At 38.0% G+C, this 22927-nt stretch overlaps 1 protein-coding gene across 1 annotated transcript; it reads left to right on the forward strand.

Moving 5' to 3' along the window:
• The first annotated feature begins 2555 nt into the window (after nt 1-2555).
• On the forward strand, nt 2556-5243 carry LOC139730538 (putative nuclease HARBI1). The gene is made up of 3 exons (XM_071641394.1): nt 2556-2805; nt 3204-3393; nt 5039-5243. Exons 1-3 carry the CDS (start codon nt 2556-2558, stop codon nt 5241-5243), a joined length of 645 nt encoding a protein of 214 aa, XP_071497495.1.
• The last annotated feature ends 17684 nt before the right edge of the window (nt 5244-22927 follow it).

Here is a 22927-nt window from a genome sequence, read left to right on the forward strand (position 1 = left end):
TTCTATATGCTGCCATAGGGGTGGGGTAACTTTGAGAACCTCCCACAACTTTCTTTTCATAGGTACATCCTACTCACTATATAGATCTTGTAGAGGAAGGTCTCCTCTATCATTTCCATTATATTTCATGAAAATAAATGTTTCTTTGCTATACGGTCGCAACGACTTTTTATAGGCATGTACCCATAGAACCTGCATATTGCATTGGTATATTATACTGCATTCTGTCTATGTCGTTCCGTAGGGGAGGGGTAACTTTGCGCACCTCCAACACCTTTCTCCTCATAGGTGTACCCTAATCACTATATAAATCTAGTAAAAGCAGGTCTCCCCTATCATTTCCATTACGTTTCATGAAAATAAAAGTGTCTTTGCTATACGGCCGGAACGACTTTTTAAAGGCATGTACCCACAGAACATGTATATCGCATTGGTATATTATACTGCATTGTGTTTATATGTTTCCATAGGGGTGGGGTAACTTTGCGCATCTCCCACCGATTTGTTTTCATAGGTGCTCCGTATATTATATTATATCATATCATATAATCATATAATTATATATATATATAAATATATATGTATATATATATATATATATACATATATATTTCTTGTAGAGATATGTCTCCTCTATCATTTCCTTTATATCATCACCTTATTGTCTACAAAGACTGTAAAAGACTTATCAATCAAACAGATTAACTTTATGTATTTTGAACTGTTTCAGTGTTAGCCAAAACAAAGAAATATATTAAGGTACCACAGTCATGTAAACTTTTGTGAAATGACTACTTTATCATTCATGAATTCGACTACTAAGATCCAGTACCACAAAAATATAATGTCGTAGCAATAACAAATTTAATGTAGTTAAGCAGAGTTAGAGAGAGGGGTAATGGAGGAGAGTGGGGAGAGGGAGGGGGGAGAGGAAGGGATTTGACAGAATAGATCAACATAAACCAGCAGAGTTCAGATGGGATTAATACTTTCCATGAATTGTGTGTACATATCACATGCATACTCTATAGGGCTCACACGGGTAGATATTTCTGTTGTAACTTGTGTTTTATCTTGCGCACTCTTTGCCTGCGCATACCATTGTCTTAGGGTATGCGCACGCGCGTAATAGTGGGCGCAAATCTATGTACCCATTGGATTACATGGTATTCTGAAAACTGTTTTATCTTTTGTTGTAACTCATACCACGTGTAAATATATGCCTCTGAGATAAAACAGGGTGGAGAGTGTTTTATCTTCGTACGCGACATAGGATACTAACATCATGGCGGCAATCTTTCTAGCGCAGAATTATCTCGGCCGCGAAGAGAGGAGATATAGAAATCGCATCAATCTTGCGAACATTCCCGAGGCATCATTTCGAAGAAATTACCGTCTCGGGGTGAATGAATTTGCTAACATATGCGACGAGATAAGACATGATGATATATTCGTGCATCATTGCGACAGAGCACTTTCTGTTGAATTACAGGTAAGTCTATGATTTTTTTCGAGTTTGTGTTTTATACATATTGTACAGTGTACATGGAAAAGAATGACAAAAGTAATATAATCTACCTATATCAGGGAAAATAAAACTACATAACTATGCATAGATTTTTTTTTTAAAACACCGTTAACTTAACCAAATATTAAAACTATGTCGCAAAGTATGCCCTAATTCTAAGTCAATTATCGCCTTCTTAAAGCTTTTGTTGTTCCATTATTGACTTATTCTATTTAAGTATCAATGCATGTAGGCCCCTATTCTGAGGTTTATTTTACATGTAGTAACAGTAACCGTAGTCCTACAAGTACAAGCAAGTAAATTAGATCTAGGTGTCAGTTCTATGTGATGAATTTAGTTTTCAATAATTTTGTACACGCATAAAGACAATCTTATGGTATTATGCGTTTCTAAGGACTGACTATTATTATTATTATCATTATTATTATCATTCATTTCTGTAAGCGACAGACCGTATAATTTGCTATCAGTACATCTGTTGAAAATATTTCCATCATATTCTCTCCTCCAACGTCACCGTAAAGCGCATAAGCTCCAGTCACTTTCTTATTAGTCTATTGTCGTAAATGTATTCGAAATTATGTATAAGATTGCTTATGATATGATACTTGGATAATTTTTAGAATATAATGATGGTTTATTATGGAAATAAAATGAGTGAAAGAATCAGACTGGACAATTTATACGACTATCAGTTACAAGCACTTACATTACATTATTTCATGCTACTTTCATTTATCTTATTACAAATCTTCTTTGTGCCCCCCCCCCAAAAAAAAAAAGGCTTATACATTTCTATAACTCTTATTTCCAATCACAACATAAGGTAGCGACAACGTTGAGGTTCTTGGCGAGTGGAACTTTTCAAAACGTTGTGGGGGACGTCACGGGTATCAGTCAACCTTCCCAGAGTCGATGCATCGCTGCTGTGACCGACGCCCTTGCTGACAGAGCAGGTCACTACATCAACTTCTGGCGGCATGGCAACGCAGCCACAAAAAAAGCATCATTTGCTGCCATGGCTCGGATGCCGAACACCCTTGGGTGCATCGACTGCACCCATATTGGCATCCGATCGCCGAAGGATAACGAACATGCGTATGTCAACCGGAAGGGCAGACATACCATGAATGTCCAAGCGGTGGTAGATTCGGATCTCCACTTTTTGAACGTTGTTGCAAGGTGGCCGGGGTCTACCCACGACTCGTACATCTGGGATAACTGCCGTCTCAACGACGAGTTCAGAGAGGGACGAATGCCTTCTGGTTGGCTTCTCGGTGAGGATTTCAGTCTATTAAATAGATATAAGGAAAGTAATTACTGCCGACCTCACTTAAAATACGGATAATGCACTTCTGAAAGTTATAGTCCTTCTATAAAAGAAAATGTATAGTCAAATAGATTAGATTTTAATAATAACCGTATATTTTGGTGTACACACTCATACATCATATTGAGAAGAATGATTAACGACTTTTGTTGAAACATATTCATGCAGTGGAAAATATGAGAGAATAGAAATACATTGTTTGTATAAATGTTCTCTGTTGTAATTCTACAGAAACACGTTTGACATTACGATCCTTTTAGTTTCGTATTGTATATTTGTCCAATTACGTCATATGAAAATGAATGAATGCAATTTCTATTTCAATTCCATGTCAAATACATATAGGGGATAGTGGCTACCCCCTCCAGCCGTGGCTTCTTACGCCAATCTTGCGGCCACAAAACGACTCGGAGGAGAGGTATAACAGAAGCCTTGTCCACACCAGAGTGTGTGTGGAAAGAGCGTTCGGCGTTTTGAAGGCACGCTTCCGCTGCCTTGATGACTCCGGAGGAGTTCTCTGCTACCCAGTGAACAGGTGAGGTATCGTCAGTTTTGAGATTAATGAATTGCTCTTTAACAAGACATTAAATCCAATAACGCAATGGAATGGTGAACTCGAATGTCTTCATGTCCTAATAATAATGAATAGAGACTTACAATAGTTGCTTATACGATATGCCAATCTGCATGAATTTTGTCACGTTTTATAGAAAGATATAACACTTAAAAAAAAACATTAACATACGATTTGAACGCAAGTTTCCTCTTTCAATCATGCGTTTGTTATTGATAAAACTGGTAAATGAACACTTTGATATTGTGTACTTCAAAAGTGATCGTAGTCAGGAGTAACTTTAGTAATCTGATACAGTGCAATAAAAATGATTGCCTTTTACTACTTGCCCCGTCATAATATGAAAACTTTACAGAGGCATTCAAATGAAGAATGTAGTCGCTTTGCCTATTGTGCAAGTAATTCACAACTTGCTCTTAATCGCCGAGTAAATGAAAAAAAAAAGAAAACAGAGCCTCGAAGCAATAAGTGTTATGTGTTGATCATTCTGCGTGTAATGTAGATCTATATTGGAATGCATTGTATGTAGTTCATCTGTTAAGCAGTGATCATTATTATGAAAAAGAGGAAAAAAGTTATATCAATCAGAAAGGTTATAATGGGCAATCCGGTCTACAAAAAGAAAATGAAATAAAGGAAAATGAAGAAAAAAAGGGAGGTAAAAATGAAAATAATTAAGATTATAAAAAAGGATAAAACTATTAGAAAAAGACAGATAACAATAGCGATAAGAGAAAGAAATACAGTAAAAGAAGGGTCGAAAGTAAAGTGACATGATTAAAAAAAATGTATATTATATATATATATATATATATATTACATATATATATATATATATATATTACATATTATTGGAATTTTCTCCGTGTTTGGACTTCGACGAATGTTATAATCATAAGAAGAATGAGTCTCAAAAACGTCATCTCTAGATCCAACTGGAAGGTTAATTTTTGTTCACAAAATTTTCAATCTGCCTCGGGCCTTCGTCAGTATAGGATTTACAGATGGTGTATAGTATAATTGAGACTCATATTATATATATAATATGTAGTATACAATATAAAATATGTAATATATAATATAAAATATGTCATAATACTTATGTAATATATAATATATAATATGTAATATATAATATATGATATATAATATATAATATATAATATAATATATATATATATATATATATATTATTTTTAGAATATATTGTAGTTGCTCCGCGTATTGATAAAACTAGAAATAGCAATAATAATGTCACAAAAGAGGAATGCATTAACTACAAAATGCTTTCATTTTAATTCAAAATCCGAATTTTCGGGGCTTCCCCCTTCGTCAGGGATGACGGTATGATTCGCACTGTCATCCCTGATGAAGGGGAAGGCCCCCCAAAATTCGAGTTTTGAATTGAAATCAAGGCAATTGGCATTTGATGCATTCCTCTATTGTGAAATTATTATTGCTATATCTTGTATATTATATATATTATTGCACATGTTGAGATGATAATAACTACGTGTTTGTATTTTTGTTCGTGTGTGTGTACATTTGTTTTTATTCGTTTTAATTTTCAATTAAAGTAATTCATGTTCACTCTTCCATATTTCAGAGTATGCAAAATTATCATGGCCTGTTGCCTACTTCACAATCTTTGCCTGGAAAGGAACATTCCTTTGCCAGAAGACGCGCAGGAGAATCACGCCGGCCTGGAAGACCGAGAAGAGCAACACCATCAGCCATACCAAGCCAACAACAACCACCGCGAAGGACTCGATGTGCGAAATGCACTCGTTCAGACTTGGTTCACACGTTAATTATCATTTAACTCATCGACATCTCATTGTTTGTGGTTATATGATATCCATCTCTCGTTGACGTACTTGTTTGAATGCAATGCTTCCATAGGTACAGATTTTAGTCAGTGTATTGACATATAGTAATATCTTGACTACAGAAGACTTTTTTGGGGTGAGGGGGTTGGGATTGTAACGGAGTGATATTTTCATATTGTGCTAAAAATGGTTTAATTAGTTAATTCAAAATGTCAATTTTGAATGTGAAAGTATGAAGACATTTAAATGTATAAACGTTGTAATTCCAAACAAACATACTGCGCATTAAATCATTATGTTTTCTAACCTGGTGAACCTCAAGATTAAATAATCATTGATGCTATTATTATCTGAAATGCATGTATGCATACTTGTATCTACATGCGTACATGATAACAGTGCCAATTTACAACAAGCGTCAGTTTTTATAATAACACAAGACAAGTGACACATTCAGATTCTTCTATATGGGTGCGATTCATGTTTAATGAAAAGAATGAATACACTGCGTCCATTTCTTGACGTTGGGCCTACAGCATGCGGTTGTCTTACATCTGTCCGAACCCATTTGACGAACACGGCAGCGAATCACCAATTCTGTTAAAAGATATCAATGAGAATATTGTCTACAACAAAGTCGTAAAAATGATGTAAATGTCTGATATGAGCTCCATTTCCTGTATATATCAAAACTGAAAGTAGCTCTTTGGAAACGTGAAGAATAATTTCCAAAATGACGAAATACATCCTGATGATGTATTTTCCTCTTCATCGCAAATTATGTTGTTATGTTAGCCTGTTGTAATGCAGTAAAAGTTTGGATGAGACAAAGGTAGCAATACATTAAAAGGACTGACTACCTTATCATACTCTGAGTTTACATTATGTATTGTGTTTGCTCTTGATCATTTCTTTAATATAAAAAATTCCCATTTTTATGTACACCTTATATAATTCTAAAGAATGCAATAGGATATTATACCCGAGTCTTCTCTCCTCCAGCCTGACTCGGTATCGCTCCAGCTCTAGTCGTTCTCTTTCTATTGAAAGTCTTTCCCGCTCAACTTCAAGGCGCTCTTCTTCCATACGCAGCCACTGCTGCCACACATCAAAGAAGTCTTCACTCTTCCTCTTTTTCCTTTTCTGGGTCGGAGATGGCGTGCTTTTGACCGAGATGGGTTCAGAAGACCCTTCTGGATCTTAAAAACAACAACAAAGATGGTTACGAAAGATAAGATAGTAAAAATAAACAGATTATTTAAGAAATTAAATAGAGAATGTCGAAAATATTATTTACTGACACTGCATCCTTGTGATTGAGCCTGTATAGACTCCTACTCCAAGATAATCTTATTTTGCTAAAAGAGTAATGGGTAGCATTCAATGGATGCATTTTGAAACATCTTTAAAAAATGAAAGAAATACACGTGATTAAAGATTGTGTATTTTTATTTGAATACGATACTATACAATCGCACTTGCAACCTTAATGAATATTTCCATACATACATGGTATTACGTCATGTTGCATGTAAACTAAAACTTGCCATACATAACATCATATTTTAGGCAAACATGAACTTTTTAACTGGTCAGTTGATAAGCACAATACGACAATACGCCAACTATAAGGGTGTGAACTTGACTAGGAGAGGAATAAGTTTAAAGAGTGATAATGATAAATCAATATAGACTTTAGTCTGCAGCATTTTGTAAATACATACCAGTGGGAATGACTCCAGATGCGAGACTAGCAAGCGTCTGCAACGCATGGTCTTCGTCACTTGAAGGATTATGAACCGGCTGGACAGGACATGCAGGACCTGAATGAATGACGATGAGATTTTAGAATTGTATGGTAGATAATTTTAAGTCTTTTAAAGTGATGTGAATGATTTCAATCATGCTGTTACGTGCATGCGTTCATTACTTCTTCTTTTTTTTTTATGAGAGGGATGACTGACACTGTACTCTCTCTATGGATCAAACAACCCCCAGTTATATCCTACCTTATTCACGCCTGTGCATGTAGAGTATTAAATGTAAAAAGAAATAAACAAATCTTATATTGTTATCAGACTAACAAGATCTTCGCACAGTCGTAGATTCCCCACTCACTTATACAAAATTATATTAATTGTCCGAACATTTACGGTATCGCTCCCCCCCCCCCAAAAAAAAAAGAAGAGAAAGAAATAATCAAAACTAAACTAAAACGAAAAACAAATACGAAAACAAAAGTTACCTTTGACAGGCGTTTCAAGGCCTCCTTCAACTCCGGAAACAACTTCTTCTCCCATTAAGTCTAGAAGCTTCTCCTCCCAATCATCCAAAGACGGAGGAGCTGGACCTCCACCAGTTCCTTCCTCGTATCTCCTCCTCTTACTGGCTTTCTTCTTCACTTTGCACTTTTCTTGTCTCAGCTTGGCCTTCATTTCCTCTGCACCTCTGTTCTTGCCACACACGGCGTTAACACTTTCTGTTACCATATCCCACGCTCTTTTCTTCATTCTGTACGTCAGATTAGCTGACAAGGGATTTTTTTTATGATATCCTCTCTTGCTGCAACCTCCATGACCAACCTTTCTACTTCCTCTGGGAGGAAATTATCCGCTCGTTTCTTAGCCATGTCTATTCGATTGTGGCGCTGACAGAAAACATTGCAAATTCTCTCATACACGTGTGTGCCAAGCAGTCAACTAAACGATGCGCCAACGCCAAAAATATGCGCTTGTTAAAACGCGCATAGTTGAGGCAAGGCGCGTTCCCGCGCCTTTGCCCAAGGTAGCAATCTCATTGGTCAAAACGTCTCGGATTCCACTTGCAACAGTATTTCCTATTGGGTATGGTTATTGCGAAGGGCGTGGCTTTCATGACTTACAACACCGCTAAAACAGTTTTCAGAATACCGAATAACGACTGTTTTAGCGGTGTTGTAACTCACGGACTTACAACAGTAGTTACAACAGAAGTTACAACAGAGATAAAACAGTGTTCAGAATACCACCCCGGACTTTTTTTATGCCTCCGCCACGAAGTGGTGCCGGAGGCATTATGCTTTCTGGTTGTCCGTCCGTCCTTCCTTCCGTCCTTCCGTCCGTCCGTAATGAATTTTGTGGACAGCGTAACTAAAAAACCCTTTGAGGTATTCTCATGAAACTTGCCATGTATGTGTATGGGGGGGGGGGAGTTGTGCCTATCAACTTTTGGGTGCACATGCTCAAGGTCAAAGGTCAAAAGGTCAAGGTCAAATACATAAAATTTCACTATTTCCCCCTTATCTATGCAATGCGTGAAGATATTTTCTTGAAACTTAGTGTATACATGTATTACCCAATTGAGATTCTCTGGTGAAAGTTTGGGGTCATGAGGTCAAAGGTCAAAAGGTCAAGTAAAAATATTAAAACTTCACTTTTTTCTCCGTAACTTGGAAATTGTTCAAGGTATCTTCATGGAACATTGTATATACATGTACTGACTGGCAGTGATTATCTAGAGAATTTAGGGTTCATGGGGTCAAAGGTCAGGGGTCAAAGGACAAGGGCAACAATTCAAAATTGTACTATTTCCCCCATTTATGCAATGCCAGCAGGATAATGGTTTTTTTTTTACACTTGGTGTATGCATGTATAACCTAATAGAGATTCTCTGGAAACTTTCTCTTTTTTTTTTGCCTCAAAGGTGAAAAGGTCAAAGATCAAGGGAAAGTGCTGAACAAACTTTTTCCTCCATATCTCGGAAGTGGCTCAAGTTATCTTGAAACTTTCTACATATTTATGCATGTTCTGCCTGACAGTGATTATCATATGAATTTAGGGTCAAAGGCCAGATGAAAATGGTAACAATGTACTTTTCAATACAGAAAATTGCACTTTTTGAAAATTACTCAATACATAAACTTATGAATGGATCAAGTCAAGTTAAAGTCCTTAAATCCCCAAATACATGCTCTCCTACTCATCCAATTAAACCTAGGTCAAGGAAGGTGAACATTCAACACATTTGTGACAAACTTGTCATTTTAATATTTTTCCCAATTTTGTGAAAAATGTAATCACATATTGTCCACATGTACTATAGACCTATCAGGAGAATCATGCATTATGGCGGAGGCATACCAGTCGCCTTAGCGACATTTCTAGTTAAAGCCATGTACACATAAAATCACTCCTCCTTTTGGTATTGGAGACTGCCACTTTAGTGTAAATCTCACTGTACAGTAAATCTCACTTAGTAAAAACCTGGTAGGTGCCAAAATTATTTTTCCATCCATAGGCAGCGCTCCGTAAAAAAATAATCCAAGCAATGATCAACGGATATACTTCGTTGTTGTTCTTGTACTTTAATATCTTAAAAAATGATAGAACAATATTTGGCAATTCTTCCTTTTTTCTCCAAAAGGTGCTGGAAATGATGGAGAAAATATACATAGGTTTATATAGTTTCTAGAAAGAATCCAACGAATATTGGAAATGGAAATTATGCATGTCAAAGTGCAGTAATTATAATAATGTGACGTCGATCCAGAAGCGGGCGTTTTTCAATGACAAAGCGAATAACACTTCCCAATATCTATAGCAAAGAGGGTGCGTATTTAAAGGTAAAGGCCAGAAGGCGCTGGACGTGCTCAAAGTTACCCCACCCCCGCGTTTCACATCTAAAAACATGTAGTGTGTACTCCAACGGTATTAGAGATGCTTATACATGCCCTTAAAGACGTCCCCGGCCCTATAACATAGACACTTTGCAGGGGCGGATCCAGGATTTTCTGTAAAGGGGGGGGGGGGGTGTGAGTAATATTTCTGGTGTCACTTCCGGGTTTCATTTCATTTTTTTTATTTTATTTTTAACGAAAAATAAAGGGGGACGTGCGCCGGTTGCGCCCCCCTCTGGATCCGCCACTGCTTTGTACTTTCATGAAACAACATGGCAATGATAGAGGAGACATGATTGCTCTTCAGTATCTATATTAGTCAAACTGTGCACATTCAAAGGTAAAGCTAATCAGGCGCCGCCGAAAGCAGTTTTTGGATTGGGGGGGCAAACATTGGAGGGGGCTCAAGATTAGACCATGCATATGTTACACAATATACACATACACACACACACACACACACACACACGCACACACATCTATTATATTATATATATATATATATATATATATATACATATATATACATTTATATATACAATATATATATATATATATATATATATGTAAAGTGGCGTACGGTGGGTCGAAACATGGGGGGGGAACATAAAGTAATTTTAGACGGTCTGTATGCTTACAAGTGCGTGTTGTGCGTGAGCCGCTGGGACTACAATACATTACGGAATGTGATACATTCAACAACACAGTCATTGAGGAACATTGTAAGTTTTCCTTACATGGATTATGGAATGACGGTGTGAAACAATCGACAAATTATATACTGTCAGCAACATAAGGTGAATGGCATAACATAAAATGCGAGCGAGCTGGAAATAAGTGGGGGCGCATCGGGCGCAACTGCTGGCAATTATTGGCAGCAACATTAGGAGAATGGCATAACGATTCAATGCGAGCGAGCGAAGCAAGCAAGCTTGAAAATTTTGACATTCTACAGTCCCAAAACTGGGGTTTCTAGCTATATCTGTCACTTACGAAATTAATGGGGCGGCGCATCGGGCGCAACTGCTGGCAATTACTGGCAGCAACATTAGGAGAATGGCATAACGATTCAATGCGAGCGAGCAAAGCGAGCGAGCTTGAGGATTTTGACATTTTACAGTTCAAAAACTCCCGTTTGTAGTTGAATATCTTTCGCTTTGGAAATTAAGGGGGGCATCGGGCGCAACTGCTGGCAATTACTGGCAGCAACGTTAGGAGAGTGGCATAACGATTCAATGCGAGCGAGCGAAGCGAGCGAGCTTGAAAATTTTGACATGTTACAGTCCCAAAACTCCCGTTTGTAACTATACCTTTTGCTTTGGAAATTAAGGGGGGGGGGTATCGGGCGTAACTGCTGGCAATTACTGGCAGCAACATTAGGAGAGTGGCATAACGATTCAATGCGAGCGAGCGAAGCGAGCGAGCTTGAAAATTTTGACATTTTACAGTCCCAAAACTCCCGTTTGTAGCTATATTTATCTTTCGCTTTGGAAATTGAGGGGTGGGGGCATAGGGCGCAACTACTAGCAATTACTGTCAGCAACATTATGAGAATGGCATAACGATTCAATGAGAGCGAGCGAAGCGAGCGAGCTTGAAAATGTTGACATTCTAGAGTCCAACAACTGCCGTTGTAGCTATGTTTTTCGCTTTAGAATTTATGGGGGAGGCGCACCGGGCTCAACTGCTGGATGCGAGCGAGCGAAGCGAGCGAGCTTGAAAATTTTGACATTTTACAGTCCAAAAGCTGCCGTTTGAAGCCATATTTTTTCCCTTTTATTCATATTTTTTATACATATTTATTTTATTTTCTTTGTTTATTCATTTATTTTTATTATTATTATTTTTTTTTTTGGGGGGGGGCTTTTTGGGGGGGCAAAAATGCGTTTTGCCCCCCCACTTTTTGGATTGGGGGGGCGGCCGCCCCCCCTGCCCCCCCACTTCCGGCGCCTATGAAGCTAATTACCCCATAACCCTCACGTCAACTTTGCAAAATGCTGTATACCAACGCAAATAGAGTTTTTCTATGTGTACATGCCTTTAAACTGTCGTTCCTGTCGTATAGAAAAGACAAATTTATTTTGATGAAATTATTCATACTCCAACGCGAATAGAGTTGTTCTATGGTTAACTAAATTTCTTAGATTGGAAATCAATCTATAAGATTGTAGTGAGGGACAAATTTAGAATTAGACTGAGGAAAAAGATTGACTTCTTTATCTATTAGACTGAAATTTTCTATCTAATTTTGGATTTGTCCCCATCTCAATCTAAAGAATTAAGAGAGTAGGACCTACATGCCTTTAAAAAGGGCGTATAGGAAAGACACTTTAATTTTCATGAAAAGGCATGAAAAAGATAGGATAGACACTAACTCTGCAATTTCTATAATAACCGTATCAAAAGCTGACAAATTAAAGGCAATCCCGCGTGGAAGGGGTCCGAATGTTTATCCCCGTACAGCTCCATAGAAACATGCATTATACCAACGAGGATAGTAAGTGAACATGCTTTTGAAAAGTCGTTCCCGTCGTATACATAGCAAAGACTTTTATTTTCATGAAAATGTATGAAAAAGATAGAGTAGCCATTGCTCTACAATGTATTTACACATATTATAGTCAAACGCTTACACATTCAAAGGCAATCCCATGGATGGGATGATGGATGAAAACGATAGAGGTGACATGACTCTAATGTCTATATATTAAAAAAAAATACATATATATATATATATATACCAACATGGACAGTTATTTTATGTGTACACGCCGAATAGTAAAAACGCTTTTGTTTTCATGAAAATAAATGAAAAAGATAGAAATGACATTACTCTACATTTTATATAAAGTTCGCAGATTCAAATGCAATCCCGCTGGAGGTGCTGAAAGTTTACCCCCTCTCCTACAGCTCCGTACAGAAAACATGCATTATAATATACCAATGGACAGTCAAAATGCTGTTATTTGGTGTGTATCTCGCCCTTCACAAGTCGTTCTAGCCCTATAGCAAACACATTTATTCTCATGAAAATGAGTGAAAAACATAGAGTAGACATTGTTCTATCAAAGGTGTCTATACAATGTCACAATGTCTTACAGTCAAAAGCTGGCACATTCAAAGGATCTTCCGTGGGAGGTGCAGAAACTTTATCCCCCCCCCCCTCCCCACTCATAGCTTCGTATAGAAAACATGCAGTATAACAAAGCCGGCATTTTCTCATTCTATATGTAGAATACATGACTTTAAAAAAGTCTTTCCGCGGCCGTATCGCAAAGACACTTTTATTTTCGTAAAAAGGCATGAAAAGATAATAATAATAATAATAATAATACAATACATTTATAAGGCGCTTAATACCGATGTTTCTAAGCGCACAGTTTACCGGAAAATTAATATCTATACCAGAATAATACAAAAATACCAAAATACAAGTACAAACATACCAAAAAGAAAAAAAAATAGATACAGAGTATAATTACGATAAATAATGAAAATCAAAACCAGTGTGCACCTCCATTGACCGACCCACAACTGTACTATTCCAAAGAACTATCTACTAAAAAGATAAGTCTTAAGCAAAATCTTAAACTGATTAACGGAAGTGGCTTGATGTATATAGGCGGGTAGAGAATTCCAGAGAGAAGGGGCAATTGTAGAAAAAGCACGATCACCGTATTTTGTGGAAGTACGTGGTCCAGGAGTCAATTGCATTGTAGAGGACGAACGGAGGGGTCTTGAGGAAGTAATGGAACGTAAAGAAACAAGATCTGTGAGATACCTGGGGGCTTGCCCATTCAGAATTTTGTATGTAAGCAAAAGAACTTTAAAAGATATGCGGTGATGTATGGGAAGCCAGTGGAGAGAACGGAGGATTGGAGTTATGGGCTCGGATTTCCTGGAGAGGGAGACAAGTCTTGCGGCAGAATTTTGTACCCGTTGAAGTGGGAATATATGTGTCTGAGGGAGGTTAGAAAATATGGAATTGCAATAATCTAGATGACAAGAAACAAATGCATGAGTTAATTTGGCAGTTGTAGGTCGGTCAAGTAGTTTCCTCATCTTCCCAATTTTGAACAATCCAAAAGATGCTGCCTTACAAATGTGCTTAATGTGGTGTTGAAGGGTAAGATTTTTGTCAATGATCAAACCAAGATCGCGTACCCATTCACTACACTTGGTAGAAACATTATCAGAAACTAAATCTGGGAATGGATTGGTGTTTCTATGTTTGGAATATATATGGATCATCTCTGATTTTTGTTCATTGAGGCAAAGCTTATTGTTTGAGGACCAGATTTTGATGTCCTGAAGACAGTTCTGAAGTTTTTGAGCTGCTTCAGCCGTCTCATTTGGTTTGAGTGTAACATAAATCTGTGTGTCGTCAGCATACACCAAATGCTGAACGCCTTGGTGAGATTCAATGACTTTGGACAATGGACTGGTATATAGAAGAAAAAGGAGTGGCCCAACCACAGAACCTTGCGGAACCCCGCAGGTCAGGGGGAATGGTGAAGACAGCGTGTCATTGATGATGATTCGTTGAGTACGGCTGTGAAGATATGAACGGATCCAGTCAAGAACAGTTCCGGATATCAGGAAGTCTTTTTCAAGGCGGCGAAGTAACACACTGTGGTCAATAGTGTCAAAAGCAGCTGTGTAGTCCAGAAGTATTAACGCTGCTTCATTTCCCTTGTCTACGGCCAGTAGAAGATCATTGAAAAGTTTAACCAAGGCAGTTTCTGTCGAATGATGATTTCGATATGCGGATTGAAAAATAGGAAACATGCCAGAACTTTCAAGGTAATCTTTGAGTTGTGATGACACAATCCTCTCCAAGACCTTACCCAAAAATGGAAGATTAGCGATGGGTCTATAATTGTTGAGTTCATTTGGGTCAAGTGAAGACTTCTTCAGGAGAGGGAGGAGTAGAGATGACTTAAATGGTTCTGGGACGAGACCAGTGGACAGAGAAAGGTTGAACAACTTGGTAATGACAGGAAGAATATCATCCAGCGTGTCCTTCAACAACCAGGTAGGTATTGGGTCCAGTTTACAGTACTTCGGTGGTAGTGATGCAATAAGTTCCTTAACTTCCAGATCAGATACAGGACAGAATTCTGAAAGTTGAAACTGAGATGGACCAATCAAAGCTGCGGTTGATGACACTGGAACAGAGTCGGGGAAGGCAGATATAACGTTGGCTACCTTCTCAGCAAAAAACTTTGCAAATTTGTATGCAAGTTCAGAGTCCGACGAGCGTTCAGGAAGAATCAGTGAGTGATTTGATGAGGAGAGTGATTTCACAAGACTGAAGAGTCTCTTGGTGTCAGCATCAGCGATGAGATTCTTAAGGTAAGTTGACTTAGCCTTGAAGATGCATTCGTAGTATGATTCACACTCGTAACGATACTGTTCCCGATCAAAACTAAGTCCTGACTTGATCATTCGACGTTCTGCCCGGCGTCGTCTCCTCTTTGCCTCTCGAATCTCGTCATTGAACCATGGTGCTTGAGGTCTGATCGTTACAGTTCGCACCTGGAGAGGAGCGTACCTATCTAGCAGAGAACGGAGACAGGTGTTGTAATGATCAGCAACTTCAGTAGGACAAGTCAGATCAAGAGAAGAACTGACTAACAAGTCAATGTCACTACGTAGAGAGTCCATGTCGATGTTGCGAAAGAAAAGACATTGCTCTACAATTTCTTAGTCATAGTGGTCAAAAGCTGGCATATTCAAAGGTAATTCCTTGGGAGGGGTTCGATCCCTCCCCCCCCCCCCCCCCCCAGCTCTGTGGGAAATATCGATTACCAACGAGGACATTGTTTTGTTCTATACGCTATAAACATGCCTTTTAAGCGTCTTTCTGGTCGTATAGCAAAGACACTTTTATTTTCATGAGAACGAAAGGAATCAATATAAATAAAATTGAATCATTAAAGATTAATCCCTTCAATACTAATTCAGCGAATCATCAATCACTCAATGTTGATGAAAGTCAGGAAATTATTTCCAATTTTCCTGATGTTGATTGAAAATATGTAGACAAAGAAATAGAACAGAGTACGAAAAGACACCCAGGTACCTTGGATCTCAAGATCAGTCCTTCGTTCAATTAATAGGAAAAATCGTTTGTATTATAAATACAAACTGGAAAAAACTGAGCGATTGAAGAATAGATATACATCATACAAAAATACTTTGACAATGATTTTACGTTCTGAAAAGAAAAGATATTATTTCAAGCAATTATCGAGAATTAATTTTGATATGAGAAACACTTGGAAAGTTTTAAAACAGGCTATGAGTGTTCCTAGTAAGAATTCTGCCATTGAATGATGAATTGAAATAATCCTCTTCATATTGCAAATATTCTTAATTCTTATTTTTCAAAAATAGGTGAAAATTATGCTCAAAATATTCCTGTAACAGAAATTCATTTTACTGAATTTTAGGTCAGCGTAACTCTGATTCCATACTTTTTTTTTACACCAACTAATAGATTTGAAATTATTGATATAGTTTCCTCTTTTGAAAACAAACGAAGTTCTGGTTGTGATGAGATTGATAATTTTATACTTAAGGGTGTTATTTCCTCGGTTGCTGATCCACTTTCACATACATTTAATTTGTCAATTTTTAACGGTGTGTTTTCCGATAAAATGAAATTAGCTAAAGTAATCCCAATATTTAAGAAAGGTGATAAACTTGTAGTCAATAATTATAGCCCAATTTCATTATAATCTTCGTTGTCTAAGGTTTTAGAAAAAACTTATTTACAAGAGAATGATCAATTTTTTGAAGGTACATGAAGTTTTTACGAATTCTCAGTTTGGTTTCCGTGAGAAACATACTACGCATGCTCTTTTGCATTTAGTTGATAGAGTGGTTCATGGAATTGATAATCATTCTCAATTAGTTAGTATTTTCTTGGACTTCTCCAAGGCCTTCGACACCATCAATCATGACATTTTACTTTATAAGTTATCGCATTAAAGAATACATGGGAAGGCCTTGGAGTGGTTCAAGAGTTATTTAGTTGATAGAAAACAATTTGTTACAATTAAAATGATGCTTCAGTTATCAGAGAAGTTAAATGTGGCGTCCCACAAACAAGGTGACAAGGAAGTCTTTTAGGGCCGCTATTGTTCATTTTTTATATCAATAGTTTTTGTCGCGTATCTGATGACCTCTCTTTTATTCATTTTGTAGATGACACCAATATTTGCTCATAATGATATTAATTTTCTCGTTCACAAAATCAATATTGACTCGAAAAAAGTGACAAACTGGGTCAGAGCTAGTAAGCTATCACTCAATGCTAAAAATATATATATATATATATATATATGCTTTTTAGTAATGCTGTTGATAGTTTAAGCAAAATATAGCATTAGATGATTCTCATTGCAAAGACTATCACACATCAAATTCCTGGGTGTCATTGTAAATTAGATGACAAATCTTCTAGTAGAGGCTACTATGTAATCCCGTGCGATTTTTGTGCCAAAATTGATTTTTTTTTTTGGCTAACTTTGTCAATTTGGGGGTGCTGAATCCAAAAAACTTTGGTTCCATCTTTTCCGACCACGTCTGTGCACAAGAGATTTTGCATATTTTGAATTGAAATTCAACGATCTGGTGCACACTTTGAGTGAAATATTAAAAAAATATATATATCTTGATGAAAGGTTGCAAAGGAGACCCGCTTCATGTGCATGCATACAGTATACACGCATTTTTTTTCCGCCTCCCAAATTCCCGGTCGAAATCTTAGGGTGGGGGGGGGGGGGGCGATGGGGGGCGGTCTGCTCCCACTGGCTATGCCAGTGGGAGCAGACAACATGCGATGCAGTATTAAAAGTAAAGCAAAGATCCATTAGGAGAATGAAAATGTCAGTGTCTATACGTAATAATCATCAATATCTCTGAAATTCCCTGTTGCTCTTGAAGTAGCATCTAATACATGCAATGGAATGAGGATATCTGCTTCCTCGTTGTGACGGGTGACAGCTCCCATGGCGTCTTTGATGAACCCTTTGTTTGTTTGTTTGTTTTTCCCCGTTCTATAATGTCAGATGGAATTGACTGATCAGTATTTCAACTTTCAGGCTGATTATTTGGCTCAGTTTTGTGGGTTTCTAAGGCATGGGTATGAAAAATGAACCTTTTTGTTAGTGAGAATGAGGAGAAGGCCATAAAATTGTGAGATGAAGAGTGATTGTGGAATTACTTAATAGAACAGTAGAACTTATAACTTCCGATAATTGTATCGTCCAGCAATGACTGGATAATGACAGGTCTATCAGACTGTTGTACCGGTAGAAGTGTGATAAGAAGGTAATGGTCCTCTTAAGCTTAATGACTTTTGATCCAATCTTACATGGTGTATTTCAATTGCAAGAGCTGAATGTCTGGCCTTTCTCATATTATCCCAGACAGATTTTTTTTTTAATTCTTTCAGATACAAATTCTTAGAACAGAACATGAAAACTTCCCTTTTCATCTCTTTCTAGAATAAATTATCCTCCTTGAATGTTTCCGATACCTGATTGCCAAACACCACATTCATCAGTTTCAATGCAGTGACAATTTTTGAGATTGTCACAGAACTGAGCTATTATTGCTCCTTTGTAATTTTAGAGTCATTGGTGGTACAGCAGTAAGCATCTTGGAAGTCTTGATAATTGAGGATAACCCACACAAGGGCAATCAGGAAAAACCTACTCATTGGCATTCCTTATTCATTCTGTGTTATTCCAGAAATACATCCAGCAATTATGAGCTCCCTGATGAGTTGTTTCATTTTGTGGTCAACAAACAAGCGTGTGAATGGGATGCCTGGTAGGGTGACCATGGCATTTCTTGCCATTGCGAGACTTTTCCTTGTTTGTCTTCATTCTCTCCAGGCAACATCAAGTTTTTGAAGATCACCTTTAATCGTATCAATGCTTACTTTTGTACAAATATTTAACGAGGTTCCACGACACCAAATAATGTTTTGCCTGAGAGGCAAAAACCAATCACGTGTAAGCGAACCACATACCCGCTTGGCGCTATTATGGGACGTGGGATGTAACGCTTACACGCTTGCCCACACTTATGGGAAGTGGTATGGGACCCCTCCCCTCCCCCCCCCCCACACACACAGTTTTTACCCCTCAGGATGGCTTGATGACGTCATTGGAACCTCGTCCTTACAGTCTGAATTTATGGCGGCCATTTTGAATTAAGATATGGCTGTCGTTCTGCGTGACCTGAAAATGAATTCGGTCTAACTAAGACAATTTTGGCAAATTTATCTAAGGCGCTTACCACAGTATGTTTTTCAATGGCCACCATCTTTAATTTCAAGATGGTGGCCTATCTAACGATCGACAATAGGAAACAGCTGTACTGGAACGTTGGACACCATAAGCATGTGCATTACTGAAAACTTGATGCTCCTACAATAATTGCAACATGAGAAATGGGTAAAAACGCTATGGCGGCCATTTTAAATTTCAAGATGGCAGCCGATAAATTGTATCAAAACAAGCCACAATAACAGAAAATGATATATCAGAGTATCTGACATCACAAACCATGCATTTTGCACCAAATTTGAAGCTTCTACAATGCTCACTGTATGAGATATGGTTCAAAATACTGTTTGCTATGGCGGCCATTTTGAAATTCAAGATGGCAGCCTACAAATTGTATCAAAACAATCCACAATATCAGAAAAAGATATACCAGAGTGTCTGACATCACAACCATACATTTTGCACCAAATTTGAAGCTTCTACAATGCTCGCTTAATGAGATATGGATAAAAATACAGTGCACAAGACTTATCACTTATATTCCGAAAACTCAAGGTTCCCTCATGTATAAGGGGAATTTCCCCTTTTAATCGACCCTTTCCTCCCTCAGTCCCCCCCCCCCATCAGTTTTTTTTTTTTCTTGTGATTTCCCAAATGTTGATTCCATCAAAATTTAATATGCGTACACGAGATATCTCAATTTCAACCTTAAAAAGGCAAAAGCTCCATCGGAAGGGAAGGGTGGAGATAACACTCGCCCACGCCTTCTCCCTGCTCGCCCGCCCCTCCCCCCCCCCCTTCCGCCATGCATAGAAGTAGACTGTGGCTATACCCAGATCGCTTTATTTCAATTCTAAAAACGCAAAAGCTCCGCGAGCGGGAGGGGGAATCCCCCTTCCCCTAAGCTCTACCTCACTAGACTTCATACATACACACAGATGGTGCACATCCGGAATAAGAGCTAAATTCCGTGATTTTAACACTTCGATGAAAAAGTATTGCACCAAAAATTTGCACCAGATCGCTGAATTTCAGATCTGAAAACGCAAAATCACCTCCGTGTGGGAGGGGATATGCCCCTATCTACACCCTCGTGTGCATGCTTATTCTGTTTGATTGCTGAACAGACAGCGTTCATGATATTCAGTGTAAGAATTAATACAAGAAGATTATTTAAATGATACCATTTTATAGGCAAATTGTTCAATAATAATCTACACTAAAATATACTGCAACCTTAAACAAGTGGGACTGTTTCAACTCGTTAAAACACGCAAAACATGCATCAAATCGCACCATTTCCAACATCAAAATGCAAAAAGTTCTCACGTGGGAGGGGGGACACCCCCCTCCCACACCCTCCCCTCCCCCTTCGCTCGCTCCGCTCGCTCGGGTTCAGTCGTGTTAATATATTCAGGGAAAAGAATTAATACAAGAAGTGTATTTAAATTATACCATTTTATAGGCAAATTGTTCAATAATAATCTACACTAAAATATACTGCTACCTAAAACAAGTGGGACTGTTTCACGTCGATAAAACGAGCAAAAACATGCATCAAATTGCACCATTTGCAACATCAAAATGCAAAAAGTTCTTACCGTGGGAGGGGAGACACAACCCCTCCCACAGCCTCCCCTCTCCCCTCGCTCGCTTCGCTCGCTCGGGTTCAGTCGCGTTCATGATATTCAGTGAAAAGAATTAATACAAGAAGTGTATTTAAATTATACCATTTTATAGGCAAATTGTTCAATAATAATCTACATCAAAATAAACTGCTACCTTAAACAAGTGGGACTGTTTCACGTCGATAAAACGCGCAAAAATATGCATCAAATTGCACCATTTACAACATCAAAATGCAAAAAGCTCTTACCGTGGGAGGGGGGGACACCCCCCTCCCACACCCTCCCCCCCCCCCCTTCGCTCGCTCCGCTCCCTCGCAGACTAACCGCCCCCCCCCCCCCCCCCCAAGATGAAATCCTGGCTACGCCGTTGTCTGCTCCATCACTGGAAAAGGGGAGATGATTAAGTACAATTGACATTGTTGAGAGATTATGTTCTGCAAATTGTTGTGATAAACAAAGGTCTGCTTGGTCATGCCTTTCATGGCACAGGCTGAAGTTGAAAATTTGAGGATGTCTCAAAGAGCAGATGGATCATGAATTCTCTTAGCCTTGAATCATGCAGAATGTGCAATGACACAGTCCATGCCTTCCAGAAGTTGGGCGTGGATGACTTCAATCTGGACAATCTCCCGCTTTGCTCTCGTAGAGTCTTGATACAACACATCCAGAGAACAAGCCTTGTAAACCTTCACAACCTAATTTGTGCCTCTACTTACAGGGGAATATGATATGGTACATTGTAGTTATTTCCAGCGGATACACATAAACTGTGCAATTAAATGCTTTGAGCTTCCTACACCAACGGTAGCCACAGAATTCATTATCATGTTCATAATAATGGCAAGAAATGCAAAAGTCATTGTTTCTGGAAGAATTTAGAACCGATTCTCCCCTGTGTACAGCCCTGTATACAAGTGCTGTGACTTTAAAGGACAAGTTCACCTTCATATACATGTGGATTGAGTGAAGGAAACAATGTTAGTAGAACACATCAGTGAAAGTTTGGGGAAAATCCGACAATCCGTTCAAAAGTTATGAATATTTTGAGTATCTGCGCAGTCACTGCTGGATGAGAAGATTACTACAGTGTATGATGTCACATGCGTACAATAATATAAGGAAAATAAAAAGAGACTTTCACAAAACTTGACTTTTTGAATAAAGTGCACATTTCCTTGACTTGTTACTGACTTATGTTAGGGGTAATATTATTCCCCCTGACTTCTGAAAGAGAGAAGTCGAGTGTTCTTTTATTATGTGAGAAAAGTGAGAATATCTTGAACTTTCTTTATACTTTCTTTATATAGTTGTACTCATATGACATCACAAGCTATAGTAGTCTTCTCATCCAGCCGTGACTGAGCAGAAACTTCAAAATTTCATAACTTTTGAATGGATTATCCGATTTTCCTCAAACTCTCATTGATGTGTTCTACTAATATTACTGCATTTACGCAACCCACATGTCTATGAAGGTGAACTTGTCCTTTAAAAACACATGCAGGGAATGAGCCTAGAAGACGTTAACTAAGTAAATTTCCAATAAATTTTCTAGTACACGGCTAATATTGTTTATTTAAACTCTACAACCATATCGTCTAGATGGGGGCATTTAGTCACTCAGACACAGTTATTGAGGCACTTTTGAAAGTCATTTGCTTTGACACCAGAATCACATGATTTCCCATTCACAAGTTTTACCCAAATGCAATGCTCTAAAAATGAATGTTTTCCATGGCAGCCATTCTGCATTTCAACATGGCAGTGTACCTACAGGAAGCAGTCCCTATGCAATAATACTATTTATTGAAGTGATTGACTTTACACATAGGTCCTACATGAAAGTGCTCCAGAATGCTTGAGTTTGCAGAGTAAAGATTTTACAATGGTCACCACATATGGGTCGAAATCCATCTTGAATTTCAAGAGTGGCAGCCAATGCGAATAATCCATTATTATAGAATGTATATAATTATGTCTGTATGTCTGTGTTTGTAAAATAATGTACAATATGCCTAAAAGATGCTTGTAACCATAGATATTAGCTGAAAAGCGGTCATTTTGAATGATAAAATGGCA

The sequence above is a fragment of the Diadema antillarum genome, unplaced genomic scaffold, assembly GCF_040938485.1.
Source record: "Diadema antillarum isolate AM-2024a unplaced genomic scaffold, OU_Dant_1.0 seq00000320_RagTag, whole genome shotgun sequence".
Lineage (NCBI taxonomy): Eukaryota > Metazoa > Echinodermata > Echinoidea > Diadematoida > Diadematidae > Diadema > Diadema antillarum.

Excerpts from the sequence above, each read along its gene's own strand:
- LOC139730538 (XM_071641394.1), top strand. The coding sequence starts at position 2,556 with ATGCCGAACACCCTTGGGTGCATCGACTGCACCCATATTGGCATCCGA. Across the intron at positions 2,806-3,203 it reads GCCTTCTGGTTGGCTTCTCG|GGGATAGTGGCTACCCCCTC; the intron begins GTGAGGATTTCA and ends AAATACATATAG. Across the intron at positions 3,394-5,038 it reads CTCTGCTACCCAGTGAACAG|AGTATGCAAAATTATCATGG; the intron begins GTGAGGTATCGT and ends TCCATATTTCAG.